Here is a 14873-nt window from a genome sequence, read left to right as displayed (position 1 = left end):
GGACCTGAGATCCTAGACTCTAGATACCCTGAGGCCAAGGGCCCTCAAACATATGGCAGTGATCAAAGATTTACTACATATTTCTCCAGTCACAATTATTTTGTTTCCCCTGTGTATCACAATACGATAAGCAAAATGAATCATGTAAATAAACATTAACTGCAAAGAAAAGGTCTCTTTAAAAATACACAGAGAATAGAATACTGACACGTTTTATAGAAAACAGATTTTACATTATTGTGTATGGATTGATTGATTGACTGATTGACTTATTGATTGGCTGATTGATTGATTGATTGGCTGATTGATTGAGGTATACCAATGTTCTTCAACGTGGCCACTTTAAGGTGCGTGGACTTCAACTCCCAGAATCCCTCAGCCAGTATGAAGTTGAAGCCTACACATCTTAAAAGCTGGGAAAAACAACCACTTGACACTAATTTGACACTGATTTGATGCTAGCTGAGTATCTCAAGTGGCCATGATGGTTTATTCAAGTCATTGTCAACCAGATGGACGACGGATAACTTGATACCCAACGGGGCTTCACAATTCCTTCCAGGTCAAAGCTCACCATTTGCTTTCAATAGACTTTAAATAGCCTGTGAGCAGCATGCAGGGAGCGTTGTGCCAAGACAAAAACCATCAAAGAAAATGTGTAGACTTTATCTTGAGTTCAAACTCAACTGAGTTGATAGGACATTTTACTCTTACCAGTTGGGCATTTCATCATTTTTTTAACTTTAGGTCACCTTTAAAATGGCTATTTGTTTGGAAGTCTTAATGGGTTTAGTTCTGCAATGCTACATGGGGCCATGGGGCCATCAATCCCCAGTTATAATATGGGTTATGTAGTCTCACTAGATGAGATGTTCAAAACGAGTACCCTACGTTGTTCTAGAGAAGTTAGAGTTGGATGTAGCTTGTCAGCACAACCAGGATAAATAAAAGTTGAAGCACATAGCAAGCTGGTTCTCCATCATAAAGATCTGGACATTTTACCTTGCATGATAAGAGGTTTGGAGAAACCAGAGACGCATAAATCTGGAATGGAACTCAAAGTGCAAAACAATAAAATCTAAGATTCCATAAAATAATGGACAGCCAGCTACCTGCTGTCCTCTTGACAATACACAGTGATTGGATATCTAATACACTAGACGTCAACACTGAAAAACATCTGCGTAAAATAAATGTGCCTCTCTTTTCCTTCGTAAAGCTATGAAACACCACAGATCGTTTCCTCTTTTTTTTTTTCCTTTTTTTTTAAGTGCACAAGTTTAAACGTAAAAGAGGAGCCAAAGAGGACTTTAGACAGTGAGGGAGATGAAACTGTTGTATCTTTGAATATTCCTCTTGAGGATCTCGGAGCAAGGGCCGAGGACTCGTTCGAAGCGTGGGCGATCCAGCTTCACGCACTTCAGGGGCCCGCGGGCCACCACCGTAGCAGCCCTGGGCCTGTTGAGCAAGAGGGCGATTTCCCCTGGAAGTGGGAAGAAAACGTAGCGTCACCATTGTGCTTCTGGAGAAGAAGCCTTTAGCTTTGATCTCAGTTCGTATCATTAGCTACTAGCTCGATACTCCTGCTTCGCTACAAAGCTATGTGGTCGGGCGTAGTTTTGGGGAAGGAAAATAAGGGGGGAAAATTCTGCCTCTGCCTACCAGCATCCATCAGTATTCATCTGGCTAGCGTCTTGTCAGTGAGTGAGAGAGTTGAGGACTGTTTGGAAACTGAAAGAGTGTTTGCCGTGTGAGCCAAGAAGGAGATAGCAAGGAGCCTGGGCGTGGCTTAGCTCAACTGTTCTGGACTAAAGCTGCTTTGTGCTATGAAACTAAAACTGAAACTGAAACTCCTCTCCTCTGCTTGTGTTTTGCATTTGAAAGAGATTTCTTTCCAGGTGGGGAGGGGGAGTAGAACTCCTTAGTATCAGAGCATGTTAATAATAATAATATAAGAAATATTCTAAACGCTCTGAGGATCATTTCAAAAAACCCTTTCTTAGGGAGCCCCTAAAAGCCAAGAGGAACATACATGCCAAATTTCAAGTTTGTAGGCTTTACAGTTCTGGAGATTTTCTGATGATGCGTGGAGTGGTATTTCGCTTTTTATATGTATAGATTTCCAGATCAGGAATTTAGTATGCAATTATTCTGCCCTGTTTGGCAAATCGGACAAGAAAGCCAGACACCAACATCATCCTTAAAATATACTCAGGAAGAACAAGTGGGATAATTTGAGACTGCAAGGATCGCTCATCTTAAAGTGGTCACCTATTTCCCTTTTCCTTTCTGATCCAACAATCTGATTCGTCTCAGTCGTCCGTGCTAAGGTCTTCCCCTCAATTTTTCCTCAATTGCTTCCTTATCAACATTTTGTTTGATCATAATCTACCCAAAGGACATCAAAGAATGCCTATCTAACATCACCTTGTACCAGGGGTGGGCTTCAAAATTTTTAGCAAGGGGTTGTCTGCCCAGTTGCCGGGTGAACGTGGTCATGTTGGGCATGGCCTAGTCAGCCTCTTGCGCCACCAAAGCCTCCCCGGGCTCCGAAGGCTCTCTGGAAGCCTGAAAAGGGCCCATTTCCGGCCTTCCCAAACTTCCCGGAAGGCTCATGTTTGGCAGATTGGATGATAAATGCTGATATTTCCTGGTGTTTCTGAACCATCCCATTCCATGGAGCTTACCAAAATAATCAGATGGACCCAGGCGTCCGACTTCTACATATTCCTCTTTGTCAGACCTACGCTGGAGGACAGAAGCTGTGCCCTAGAAGAGAAGACCAAAAGAATCAGTTGCCCATCGCCCCAAAATAAGGTGCATTATTACTCTCTTCCTTTGCTTACCTTTGGGAAGTGGGCCTTTCAGACATGCTTTGCAGAAGGTCTTGGGGCTCTTCTATGAAAAGATGTGTCAAACAGGACAGATAGTCTTTGGCTTAGAACCATCAGCACTTGGTCCAAAAAGACATGGAGGTCTTTTTGGTTCTTATTTTCTCTTTTGTCCTGACCTAAATAGCGGAGCTCCAGGCCAAGGAATCGGGGTCTTTGTTAAGATGGGCTCCCAGGGACACAGAGTTTGGGGTTGCTAATTCATCACTCCACCTGCTCAATAATGCTTGCGTCTGCTTCACAACACATCGGCCAGCCCAAACTGCACTAAGTCAGGGAGGAACCCGTCTCCTTTCCAAAAAAACAGCTCCAAACCCTCCAGATTGATTGGAAAAGCTGGAATCCGCACCCTTAATAAGCTTTATTGGCTGCCAACTACCGAAATCGTTAATCCCGGGGAAATCGGGAGAATAAGAGGCACACTGGATCTGCTTCTCATCTGGTGGGTCAATCTCTGAAACATAGATACAGGCAGACACACTACATACCGCACACCTGAAATATTTATTGCCTTGTAAAATGCATCATGTGACTTGAAAAGGGGTTGTAAATTCCTAAGGGAGACATTTCAATTCCTCTCAAGTACTCTCAGCGTGGCGTCAGGTATTAGTACTATGACCAGACACAGAGTTGGTTTTTCTCCCATACCATCACGCTTTTGAACACCTAATTCTCACAGCACTGTCTTTGGCCTAAATATATTTGCCCATGTAGTAGGCTGTGTTGCTATTATCGTTTATATTTTCTTATCTTTCTCATTTCTCATCTTTCCTACTTTCTTCTCATATTGCTATCTTGTGATTTATCACTTGTTGTTTGTATCTTATGATTAATGATTGTAACTCGGATTTATGATGTATGACCTATCACTCTGTTGTTTGTATGTACACCGAGTGCTTCTGCACAGGGGACAAATTCCTTGTGTGTCCAATCACACTTAGCCAATAAAGAATTCTCTTCTCTACTCTACTCTACTCTACTCTACTCTACTCTACTCTACTCTGTTCTCTATATTCTGTTCTCTTTTTCTCTTCTATTTCTGTTCTTTATTCTTTTCTCTCCTCTCCTCTCCTCTCCTCTCCTCTCCTCTTCTCTTCTCTTCTCTTTTCTCTCCTCTCTTCTATTTCTGTTCTTTATTCTCTTCTCTTTTCTCTCCTCTCCTACTCTACTCTATTTTTTGTTCTATGCTATTTTATTCTACTCTACTATAATGATAATTCTAGTATTATGACAATATTATTGTTTGCACACAGTATCATGACTGTACCAGCAAATCATTAGGGATCTTGTGAGATTGCTGTCTGGTTATGAAAGTATGACCTTGAAAGTTTGGGGCAGAGAAAGATTCTGAATCCAGAATCAGCGGCTAAGGCAGAGTGCTTTTTCTAGGTCAGCTCCTGTCATTCTCACCACCCGGAGCTCAAATTGGCTCAGCCCAGAAGTGGAAATAATAACAGTTCCCAAAGAACTGTTTTTAGAAATTCCAGGGATCAGGGAAGATTTATTGCTTTGACTACCAAACGTTTATTAGCCTGAGGAGTAATTCCCCACTCTGGCCCAAGAGCTGTTGCGAGGTCAAATCGCCTTCTGAAATTAGTAAGACATCAAGAATTTGAATAATGTGAATTCAACATCTCTTAAGATCAGGCTGCTCACTAGCATTCAGATTTAAGAAAGCAATTCCAAAACCTGAAGTCAAGGAGGAACGAGCAGTCGGGAGTTTTTCAGAAAACTTCAGTCAACCTGGTTAGTAATGAAGGAGGCTGAATGACCCTGGGCTCTCTACCCTAGTAAAACTCTTTTTTAGATGGGTAGAATTTGTGAATTTGGGCACTGTCGCATATTTATTTCTCCTTTCAGCCAACTAAGGAGTTACTCCTAGGAGGTTAGAAGAGTTTCCTCCAGGTGTTCAAGGGGGTATCATTTTTCCTGCCATTTTTTTTCCCTCCAGAATGTGAAGTAGGTAAGCTGAGGAAGAAGTTCAGATCCAACTTCCAAGAAGGTTCAGTGTGGCTGAAAGTGGACTTGGACCTGCATCTCCTGAGATCTTCCAAGGAGCTTCTATGTGGCTGAGGGTCGACTTGAATCTGCATCTTCCAAAATCATCCAAGGAGCATCTGTAGAACCAGGTGGACCTGTGTCTCCCAAGGTGATCTAAGGAGCTTCTGTAGGACCGAGGGTGGACTTGGACCTGTGTCTCCCAAAGTCATTTAAGGAGCATCTGTAGAATCAAAGGTGGACCTATATCTCCCAAGGTCACCCAAGGAGCTTCTGTAGGACCGAGGGAGGATTTGAATCTGCATCTTCCAAGGTCATCCAAGGAGCATCTGTAGAACCGAAGGTAGACTTGGATCTGTGTCTCCCAAGATGATCCAAGGAGTGAAGGCAGACTTGAATCTGCATCTCCCAAGGTCATCCAATGACTTTCTGTGTGGTTAAGTGTAGACTTAAACCTGCATCTTCCAAGTCATCCAAGGAACTTCTGTGTGGGTTACAGGTGGATCCGTGTCTCCCCAGTTCTGGTTTAATGCTTTCAACACCAAACCACGTGGCTCTCTATTACTGAACAATTGGCTAAACATACTATGGAAAATAAGCTGTGTGGGTTTTTTTAAGTGCCCAATTCTATCTTAGCTTGAGCCAAGCAGAAGCAAATTTCAAGTCACATCAAATCCAATGGAAATTGCTGTTGGCTGTAGCAGCTGGACCGGATCCAAGAAGAACAAGAACAACAACAGAAACCCACCCCATCCAGCTTGCAAATGTTCAGTCTTTTCGCTCACGTGCCGGATAATTTACCAGAAATGGATGAGACCGACATTCAGCCTCATGATCACGATTAGCTTGATTCCTACAAGTAGCTGAAGCTCGAGCCACCAAAATTACAAGTTTGGGAACTGAGACACCCTAATCATTCCAGCAGATGCTCCAGGACTCAACCCAACCTCAAGGTGATGTTTTGAAAACCATTTAAAAATGTTTTTTGAAAGACAGAGCAGCTGGTTTTCATTTAAACTCTACACCAGCGCAATTTGGAGCCCCTTCAGTTCAATTTCGCAGGTCTTTGCTCGCAAACACGCTCCTAGTTTTGGCCTGCAATATCCATTACCCCCGTTGAATAGACCCTCCTGAATGGGCCTCAGGATTTGGATTTCAAAAATAAGCCCTTTCTTGGAGCGATGTCCACCAATCCATTCATGCTATTCTTGGTTCGCGAACATTAATTGGACCATAATGGGATGAAAGAAACTTGGTTTGGCTTGGAGAGGGACCAGCTTCAAGCAACAGGAAGAATGGCTGATTTCTTCACTAAAATATAAATTATGCGGCTCTGGATAACCACACGTTCCTTTCTAAAATACCTGTCAGATCTTGAAAAGTCAAGAGCTTGGTTTCTTCCAGAGGCTTTCTAAGGAGCCCACATAAGCTCATCTTGACTCTACCACGAAACAGAGGAAGAAGAATGTCTGAACAATGGCTGTGTTTAATGCAATCCAGCATGTGTTTTGGGGGGAATGGAGTCCAACCCCATTAAAAGCTTCTTCGACTCTTTTCAAACTTTATATAGTTTTCATGTTTTATTTATACACCACTCAGGTATATATACAGACAAAGTGGTAGTAGCAAGGACCAGAAGACTGTGGTGGTGATAGACATAGTGGTACCAAGTGACAGTAACATCAGGAAGAAGAAGTATAAGAAACTGGAGGAACTGGAGAAGATGTGGAAAGTAGAGGCCAAAGTAGTCCCAGTGATGGTAGTAACACTTAGGACTGCAATTCCAAAGATAGGATAGGGGCTCCAACAGGTAAGACAAGGGCAAAGAAACTGCATCCTACATCCATGGTTGGTCATCACATGATTAAAAAGATGTTGAGACTTTGGAAAAAATGCAGAGAAGAGCAACAAAGAGGATTTGAGGTCTTCTGATATCTAAGGGGATGTCATAGAGAAGAGGGGAGGCCACCTATTCTCAACAATACCAGAAGGCAGGAGAAGAAGTAACTGTTGGAAATTAATCAAGGAGAGACCCAATCTAGAACTAAGGAGAAATTTCCTGACACAATGGTCCAGTGTCTCCTACTTGAGCAGGAGGTTGGATTAAAAGAACCCCAAGGTCCCTTCCAACTCTGTGTTCTCTGTTATTCAGAAAGAAAGAAAGAAGCCAGCTGGTTCTCTTTGACCAGATTTAGTCAAGTGACCTTTCCTCAACTCCCTGAAAGAACTTCTGACTCAGTTTACTTGCTGGATGAACCAACAGGAAGAAGGAGCAGAAGGTAGTTTGTGAAGTCTATCTGCATCTTGCCTAACCAGGAGGTTAGCCTGGCCCAACCACTCTTCTGCATCCTCTCCAATCTTTGTTAGGAGGACGTCTTGCGAGAAAGCCAACTCCCTTGGGAGGAAGGGGAACAAAGCAAAAGAGCTAGCTCACTTGGTCTATTTGGGGGCAGGGGGGCGGGCACAGAAATAGCCACCAGAACAGAAAAGGAAGAAAAGGGAGAAATGCCTCTCAAGATGACAATACATCAAGATTGGAGTGTAGCAAAAACAGCTCAGCCACAGGGCATTTCCGGAAGGTCCGTGAAAGGGCAGGGTTACTGCTCTGGCACAATTCCACCCCACAGGCTATTAATCACCAGGAAATGCCTTTCCCCACTACAAATCAAGGAAGGGGAAGGAGAAGGAAACTGGCCTGCTACTGTAATGAGACTGAATGGGACAACTTGCCATGGCCAACTCACCATGGCCAACTCATCATGGCCAACTCGCCATGGCCAATTCACCATGGCCAATTCACCATGGCCAACTCACCATGGCCAACTCATCATGGCCAACTCGCCATGGCCAATTCACCATGGCCAATTCACCATGGCCAACTCACCATGGCCAACTCATCATGGCCAACTCACCATGGCCAACTCATCATGGCCAACTCACCATGGCCAACTCACCATGGCCAACTCGCCATGGCCAATTCCCCACAGGACAACTCACTGCAGGATGATTCAACCATTCAATTTAATTTTTTTAAAATAATTTTTAGAATATGTTAATTTGCATCATTTGCGTTTCATGTTGTCCCTCCTTTTACATCCTTTCTTTAAAGATTCTATTCCATCATTCCTTAGTGTAACAGTTGGCCATGGCAAGTTGGGCATGTTGAGTTGGCCATAGCGAGTTGTCCTAAACCCATTTGTTGGACCCCACCGCCCAGGTAGGAAACCAAATGACAAATATCTCCTTTTAAAAAAAAAATTGCAGCAATATTCGTTCCACCGAAGATCTTGAAGGGAAGAAAAAGAGACCCCCACCATCCCACCTCTCCTCTTCTCTTCTCAACTGATTGCCATTCAATCTCAACTTCCCGCTGATTTCTCAAATCAATTCCGTTGGGTGCTTTTGTTTGGGATAAACCCCTGGACCCCGAAAAACAGGAAGAAGAAAAAAAATCCACTTCAGAGGGAAACCCTTCTTGGAATAAAATCTTGCAGCAGCCTCCAAACCAGAGCTGGTGAATAAAGTTGGGGAACAAGCAAACGCCAAATCCCTCGGCTCCTTCTACACTGCGGATCAAGTCCTTGAAGGGATTTTGAAGGGAAAAAAGTCCCCGAACAACCATCTTCACGTGTCTCCTGATACAGATTTTTTTTTCTCCATGCCAAGCCTGTGGCCCTAGGCCAGGAAAAGTCCCTCCTTCACACATGCCAGCAAACAAAGGCCATAAAATCAGGGAGGGAGGGCCAAGGGACGGCAGTATGGAAATGTTGCATTTTAAAGATGTTTTGCCCGAGACAAAGCATCCCATTCTCTGGGTTTTCTCTGAAGCCAGGAAATGTCCACTGAGTCAACATTGAAAAAGAAATGGCAAGGGGGGGGGGAGGGGGGGAAAGTTGTTCACAAGAATAGCGTATTCATCATCGCCTCTTCAGAGTTGGAACTGACCTTCACCGTTACCGTGTTCGGAGTGCATACGCTGCACGAGAGCTGCCAGCTTCACCCCCACGCCAAGGGAGCAAGGCTGAATGTGAAGAATTGGAAGGCAACTCCTTTTAATAAAAAAAAAAACCACTATTAAAAGTAGCCGAGTAGAACATCTCAGCTCCCTCTTCCTTCCACGGAGAAAAATCAGTCATGGAAAAGCTGCAATAAAGTTCCAATTTTGGGTAGACAACCCTGAGCGTGGATGAGAAAAACTCTCATAAGTCTCGGTGGCACAAGGGCCCGGCTGTGGACGGGCCATGGAGCTCGTCACTCTTGGTTGGCCAAGGTTTCGCTGGGTTGGGCACCAAAAACGCATGATATTTTGGACCGGGTGAGGTAAGCTGGTTGGACGGAATTCATGGGGACGTCCCAATCTGCAATGGCTGGAATGAAAAGAAGGCCTTTTGCCCTTTCAGAAAGAATAAAGTCTATCTGAGATGTTGGGGGGGAGAATGGAGGGATGGCATTGCTTTGAAATGGGATGGAGAACTTCCAAGGACATCTGGTGATCATCGTTTGGACCAGATTGGAAGCAAAGGAGAAAAGGGATGGTTTCAGTCATTTGTGGCACTGTCCATTGCTGGATGACCACCACTTTCTGAAGCTTTTGACCTCTGCGGATGACTCTCCCAACTTACTCAAAATGCTTTCCTTCAGAGAAACAAGGGAGAAAGAAAGGAATACTTTAAAACCACCAGTAGAAGGAATCAAGTGCTATGTTTCAACAAAGATGATATCCAAGCAAGTTGGAGACATATTATCCACAATCAAGGCCTCCTTAGAAGGTGTGTGTGGAGTAGGAACTATCCAAAGCAGGGGTCTCTAACCTTGGTGACTTTAAGTCTAAAATTAAGACTTTATGTCTAGAATTCTGGGAGTTGAAGTCCACCAGGCTTAAAGTCACCAAAGTTGGAGATCCTTGATCCATAGTATCTTTCTGGAGAATTCTGGAAGTTGAAGTCCACCAGGCTTAAAGTCACCAAGGTTGGAGACTCCTGATCTGTAGTATCTTTCTGGAGAATTCTGGGAGTTGAAGTCCACCAGGCTTAAAGTCACCAAGGTTGGAGACCCGATCCATAGTATCTTTCTGGAGAATTCTGGGAGTTGAAGTCCACCAGGCTTAAAGTCACCAAGGTTGGAGACCCTGATCCGTAGTATCTTTCTGGAGAATTCTGGGAGTTGAAGTCCACCAGGCTTAAAGTCACCAAGGTTGGAGACTCCTGATCCATAGTATCTTTCTGGAGAATTCTGGGAGCTGAAGTCCACCAGGCTTAAAGTCACCAAGGTTGGAGATCCCTGATCCATAGTATCTTTCTGGAGAATTCTGGGAGTTGAAGTCCACCAGGCTTAAAGTCACCAAGGTTGGAGATCCCTGATCCATAGTATCTTTCTGGAGAATTCTGGGAGTTGAAGTCCACCAGGCTTAAAGTCACCAAGGTTGGAGACTCCTGATCCGTAGTATCTTTCTGGAGAATTCTGGGAGTTGAAGTCCACCAGGCTTAAAGTCACCAAGGTTGGAGACTCCTGATCCATGGTATCTTTCTGGAGAATTCTGGGACTTGAAGTCCACCAGGCTTAAAGTCACCAAGGTTGGAGACCCCCGATCCGTAGTATCTTTCTGGAGAATTCTGGGAGTTGAAGTCCACCAGGCTTAAAGTCACCAAAGTTGGACACTTCTGGTTTTAAACTCTCGTTCTTTACTTCATCTTCTCTTCTTGGGGACTTAATGGTCTCCACAACTTCTCTTCCTGGAATTTCGTTGCACATCTGGAATCATCCTTCTATATCAATGAAGAACAGCCTGATTTGTCCCTATGAAACTGGACGAGGAAACAGGGATTTTAGGAAAACAGCGCCGGGACAGGCCAGATGGGTTATCCAAATAACCCAGAATAATTTGGTTAGGGAGACCCTGGGAAAAAACCTAAACCAAACATCTCACATCCCTTACAGAAAAAAAGGGGGGGGAGGGGGGAGTGATCCAGGCCTTCTCAAAAGTCAAATCTAAGGGCACAACAGGAAATCATTTACTAGGGACAAGTGCTAGAAACGAGGGGGAAACAGAGGCCAGTTGCGATATCTGATCTAAGGAGGGCCTGTGTTGACTTAGGATGTAAGGATCACTTGAAAGGCTGCTGGGTTCCTGAGGAGTTGGCAGCGCCCCCCCTTCCTCTTCCGAAAAAAAAAGGGGGTCTGAAACAGCTTTCTGACTGGCGCTTTGGAAATCGTGTTCATCTTTCCTGTTTAATCATTAATCCCACTTTATTTCCTCAAGAGATTTATCCTCGAACAGAGAACCGTGAGGTGGGCTCGGACTTGGCTGGTCTCCCCAGATAAATGTTTGTTTGAGATTTACAGATTGGCTTGGTACACTACAGGCTTGGGTTAAATGTTAAGAGGGCTGTGAAAGATAAAGTCCTTCCTTCCTTCTTTCCTCCCTCCCTCCCTTTCTTCTCCCCATCCTTCGATTTTCTTTGTCTTTTTTTTCCCTTTCCTTTCCTTCTTTTCCTTCCCTTTCCCCTTCCTTCTTTCCTTCCTTTTCTCTCCATCCTCTTGACCTTCCTTCCTTCTCTTCATCCCTCTATTTTCTTTCTTCTTCTTTTCTTTCCTTCCTTCCCTTCCCTTTTCTCTTCCTTCCTTCTCTCCATTCCTCTTTTTCTTTCTTCTTTCTTTCCTTCCCTTTCCCCTTCCTTCTTTGCTTCCTTTTCTCTCCATCCTCTTGACCTTCCTTCCTTCTCTTCATCCCTCTATTTTCTTCCTTCTTTTTTTCTTTTCTTCCTTCTTTTTTTTCTTTCCTTCCTTCCCCTTTTCTCTTCCTTCCTTCCTTCTGTCCATTCCTCTTTTTCTTTCTTCTTTCTTTCCTTCCCTTTCCCTTCCTTCTTTCCTTCCTTTTCTCTCCATCCTCTTGACCTTCCCCCCCTTCCTTCCTTCTTTGTATTATCATCTGAAACAGGATATAATCACCCATACATACCCAGGACCACGTAGATATTAACAAACTCATCTGACCTCATACTTCACTGGAGACAAGAAAAACCCAGATTTATAATCTGCCTTACTCAAGAGAGCTGCCCCCAAATGATATAGTTATAAGCTACACAAATATCGCTTTTGAAAACCTGAGAACTGTATATTTGCACCACCACCACCCAAAAAATATCTGATGATGTGCAAAGCATGTATTATTCCCCTTTCCCCTGAGAAATTTTGGATTAATATTCTTATCTATTTTAATACTTGGCTAAGGGTGAGCATATGCCCAGGAATGACAGGTTTTGGAATTAAAGTTCTGCTCATTTAATTTAATTTTAATTCAACGGAAACCGATTAAATATGAGGGCAATTACTCTTACTCCCCATGTATTAAATTGTTTCTCTCCTCCTGCAGCATTACGAGTTGGCAATTCCAGGAGAGCATTTGAAGGTCACACTTAAACTGGAGGAAACACAGGTAACCTGGAATCTAAGGTGACGCACCCCAAATTTAAAGGCAGCTGGTGCATACCTTTAGGGACCTCCTTAGATGTTCGCGTGTAGATGATTCAGAAAAGATAGAAGAGCTCAAACCACATGTGGGAATAGTTTTTTCAAATTCAGAATAAACCTGGAAGGGACCTTGGAGGTCTTCTAGTCTAACCTCCTTCTCAAACAGGAGATAGGTGGCTGCCCAGTCTCTTCTTAAAAACCTCCAGGAATGAAGGCCCTACAACTTCTGGAGGCAAGCTATTCAACTGGTTAATTGTTCTCACTGTTAGAAAGTTTCTGCTTAATTCCAGGTTGCTTCTCTCCTTGATTAGTTTCCATTTATTGTTTCTTGTCTTGCCTTCTGGTGCTTTGGAAAGTCAGTTGACTCCCTCTTCTCTAGTGGCAGCCCCTCAAACACTGGAATGTCACCCCTAGTCCTTCTTTTCTCTAGACCGGCCCTACCCAAATCCCGGAAATAATTCGGCACGGTTCTCTTCCTTTCTTTTTTAATTCCCTGCATCCAGCTCACCCTCTCTCTTTCTCTCTCTGTGTGTCTCTTTCTCTGTCTCTGTGTGTGTTTCCTCTCTCTTGGTCTCTCTCTCTCTCTCTCTTCCCAATCTGCAAGTTATCGCTGTTGGAATGCCTTCCCATCCACATCGTGGCACCGAGCCCAAGGGCTAATCCAACTCTCCGCGTGTAACTGATATTGCAAGGTAGAAAGGAAGGCAGGGAAGGCGGGAGAAGTTCTCGCTTCACATTCTGGAAAGCGTTCCACGCAAACAGGTCTGGCCATAAATGGGACTTGCTGTTCACTGTAGCTAAAGGATCAGACACAGAAGAAGAATGGGAGCAGAAGAAGGCCGGAGGCTGGCTGAGCCCAGCTGTGAACTTCAATCCATTCCCAACATCTCAATCAGGAGAGCTTCTTCCAAAGCTGCGGCTTATGAGCCATGGTGGCACAGTGGTTAGCGGACAGGACTGCAGGCTCCTTCTGCTGACTGCCAGCTGCCTACAGTTTAGCAGTTCGAATCTCACCAGGCTCAAAGGTTGACTCGACCTTCCGTCCTTCCAAGGTGGATCAAATGAGGACCCAGACTGTTGGGGGCAAGAGGCTGATTCTTTAAACTGCTTATAGAAGCGATATATAAGTCTGCTATTGCTTGGGAAGGAAGGAAGGAAGGAAGGAAGGAAGGAAGGAAGGAAGGAAGGAAGGAAGGAAGCGTGCCACCTGTGCCATAGGTTCGCCATCACGGCCCTAGACCATTTCAGGCAAACAGTCTGTAAACATTTGACAAAATACTTCTCTTAGTCTAGATTGGAAAACGGAGAAACCCCCAGCCTGGCTCTTTAAAAACAAGCGCCTTCACACGCACACACACAAACACACCACCAAATTTGAGGGTTTTTGTTTTTTTTTAAAAAAGGCAAAGCTCCCCATAGCACACGGAGCCCAGTTTACGATAGGGCTACACATTTGTTATTGTGGAGCCGAGCATCTGCCGAGCGTCCCTCCTGCCAAATCGTAATTCTTCATGGCAACAGTCGCTCCTGCACAGAGCTGTGAAGGTCCTCCAGCCTGAGTGCCAGGAATCTCAAACGGGGATAATTCCATGACCTGAAAAAATCCACCAGATGCATTCCACATCTGTCCAGTCTGGGAAAAACCTGGCGTCAAGCGAAAAGCTGGATAGGAAGGGGGATTTCGGACATGTGCAAAAGGCAGGGGTTGGTTTTGCGGGCAAGAGAAGAATGGAATGGGTCCAAATCTGCAAAAAAAACCAAGATTTTGACACATTTTGACAGATGGGCTTTTGCAGGAACGACCTGGTTCGTGCGAATTTTGATCAAACGAAAAGTTGTGACATTTTTTTTAACATATCGCCCTGTTTTGTCACGGAGTCGGAAGTCAATATTTCTTTTTCTCTCACTACCCTTCCTCCCTTTTAATTTCCCCTTTTCCCCTTCCCCCTCACTGTCCTCTTATTTGCTTTTGTATTTTGTATTTTATAATACTTTATAACTTAATGAAAAAATGTTAAGTGGGGAAAGAGAAGAACCGAGTTGGAAGGGACCTTGGAGGTCTTCTAGTCCAACCCCCTGCCTAGGCAGGAAGCCCTACACCACTTCAGACAAATGGCTGTCCAATCTCTTCTTAAAAACTTCCACTGTTGGGGCATTTACAACTTCTGGAGGCAAGTGGTTCCACCGGTGAATTGTTTTCACTGTCAGGAAATTTCAAGTGCACCAAACAGAATGTAACGGGTTTAAGAGACGCCAGGAAAAAGAATCTTTTAGCACGCAGACCATTAACAGCTGGATTCCTTTTGCAGTTTCCTTCTCTGCTCTGCCCTGCCCCAAGACTTCTTACACCTCTCCCTGTATGACAGATCCAGCACAGCTCTCAGGAAGCAAGCAGGCCGGTGAATATATACTGTTTATGCGAAACAAGGAGACAAGAGGTGGTATTCAGCCGGTTCTGACCAGTTCTGGAGAGCCGGTAGCGGAAATTTTGAATAGTTCAGAGAACTGGCAAAT

General features: G+C 44.3%; 1 protein-coding gene across 2 annotated transcripts in view; it reads right to left on the bottom strand.

The window, feature by feature from the left end:
* Positions 1–202: 202 nt before the first annotated feature.
* Positions 203–14873, bottom strand: part of PRKAR1B (protein kinase cAMP-dependent type I regulatory subunit beta) — a 61685-nt gene continuing 47014 nt past the window's right edge. For both annotated transcript variants that reach the window (XM_087942042.1, XM_087942043.1), the window contains exons 10-11: positions 2688–2769; positions 203–1483 (exon numbers count right to left, since the gene is read on the bottom strand). In XM_087942042.1, the coding sequence (XP_087798168.1) occupies positions 1311–1483; positions 2688–2769 (255 nt within the window). In that variant the 3' untranslated portion in view covers positions 203–1310. The remainder of the gene's footprint in view (positions 1484–2687; positions 2770–14873) is intronic.

The sequence above is a fragment of the Pseudonaja textilis genome, chromosome 14 (genome assembly GCF_049901715.1).
Source record: "Pseudonaja textilis isolate UNSWEBS1 chromosome 14, rPseTex1.2, whole genome shotgun sequence".
Classification (NCBI taxonomy): Eukaryota; Metazoa; Chordata; class Lepidosauria; order Squamata; family Elapidae; genus Pseudonaja; species Pseudonaja textilis.
Note: the sequence above shows the minus strand (reverse complement) of the source record. Positions and strands in the feature narration are given on the sequence as shown.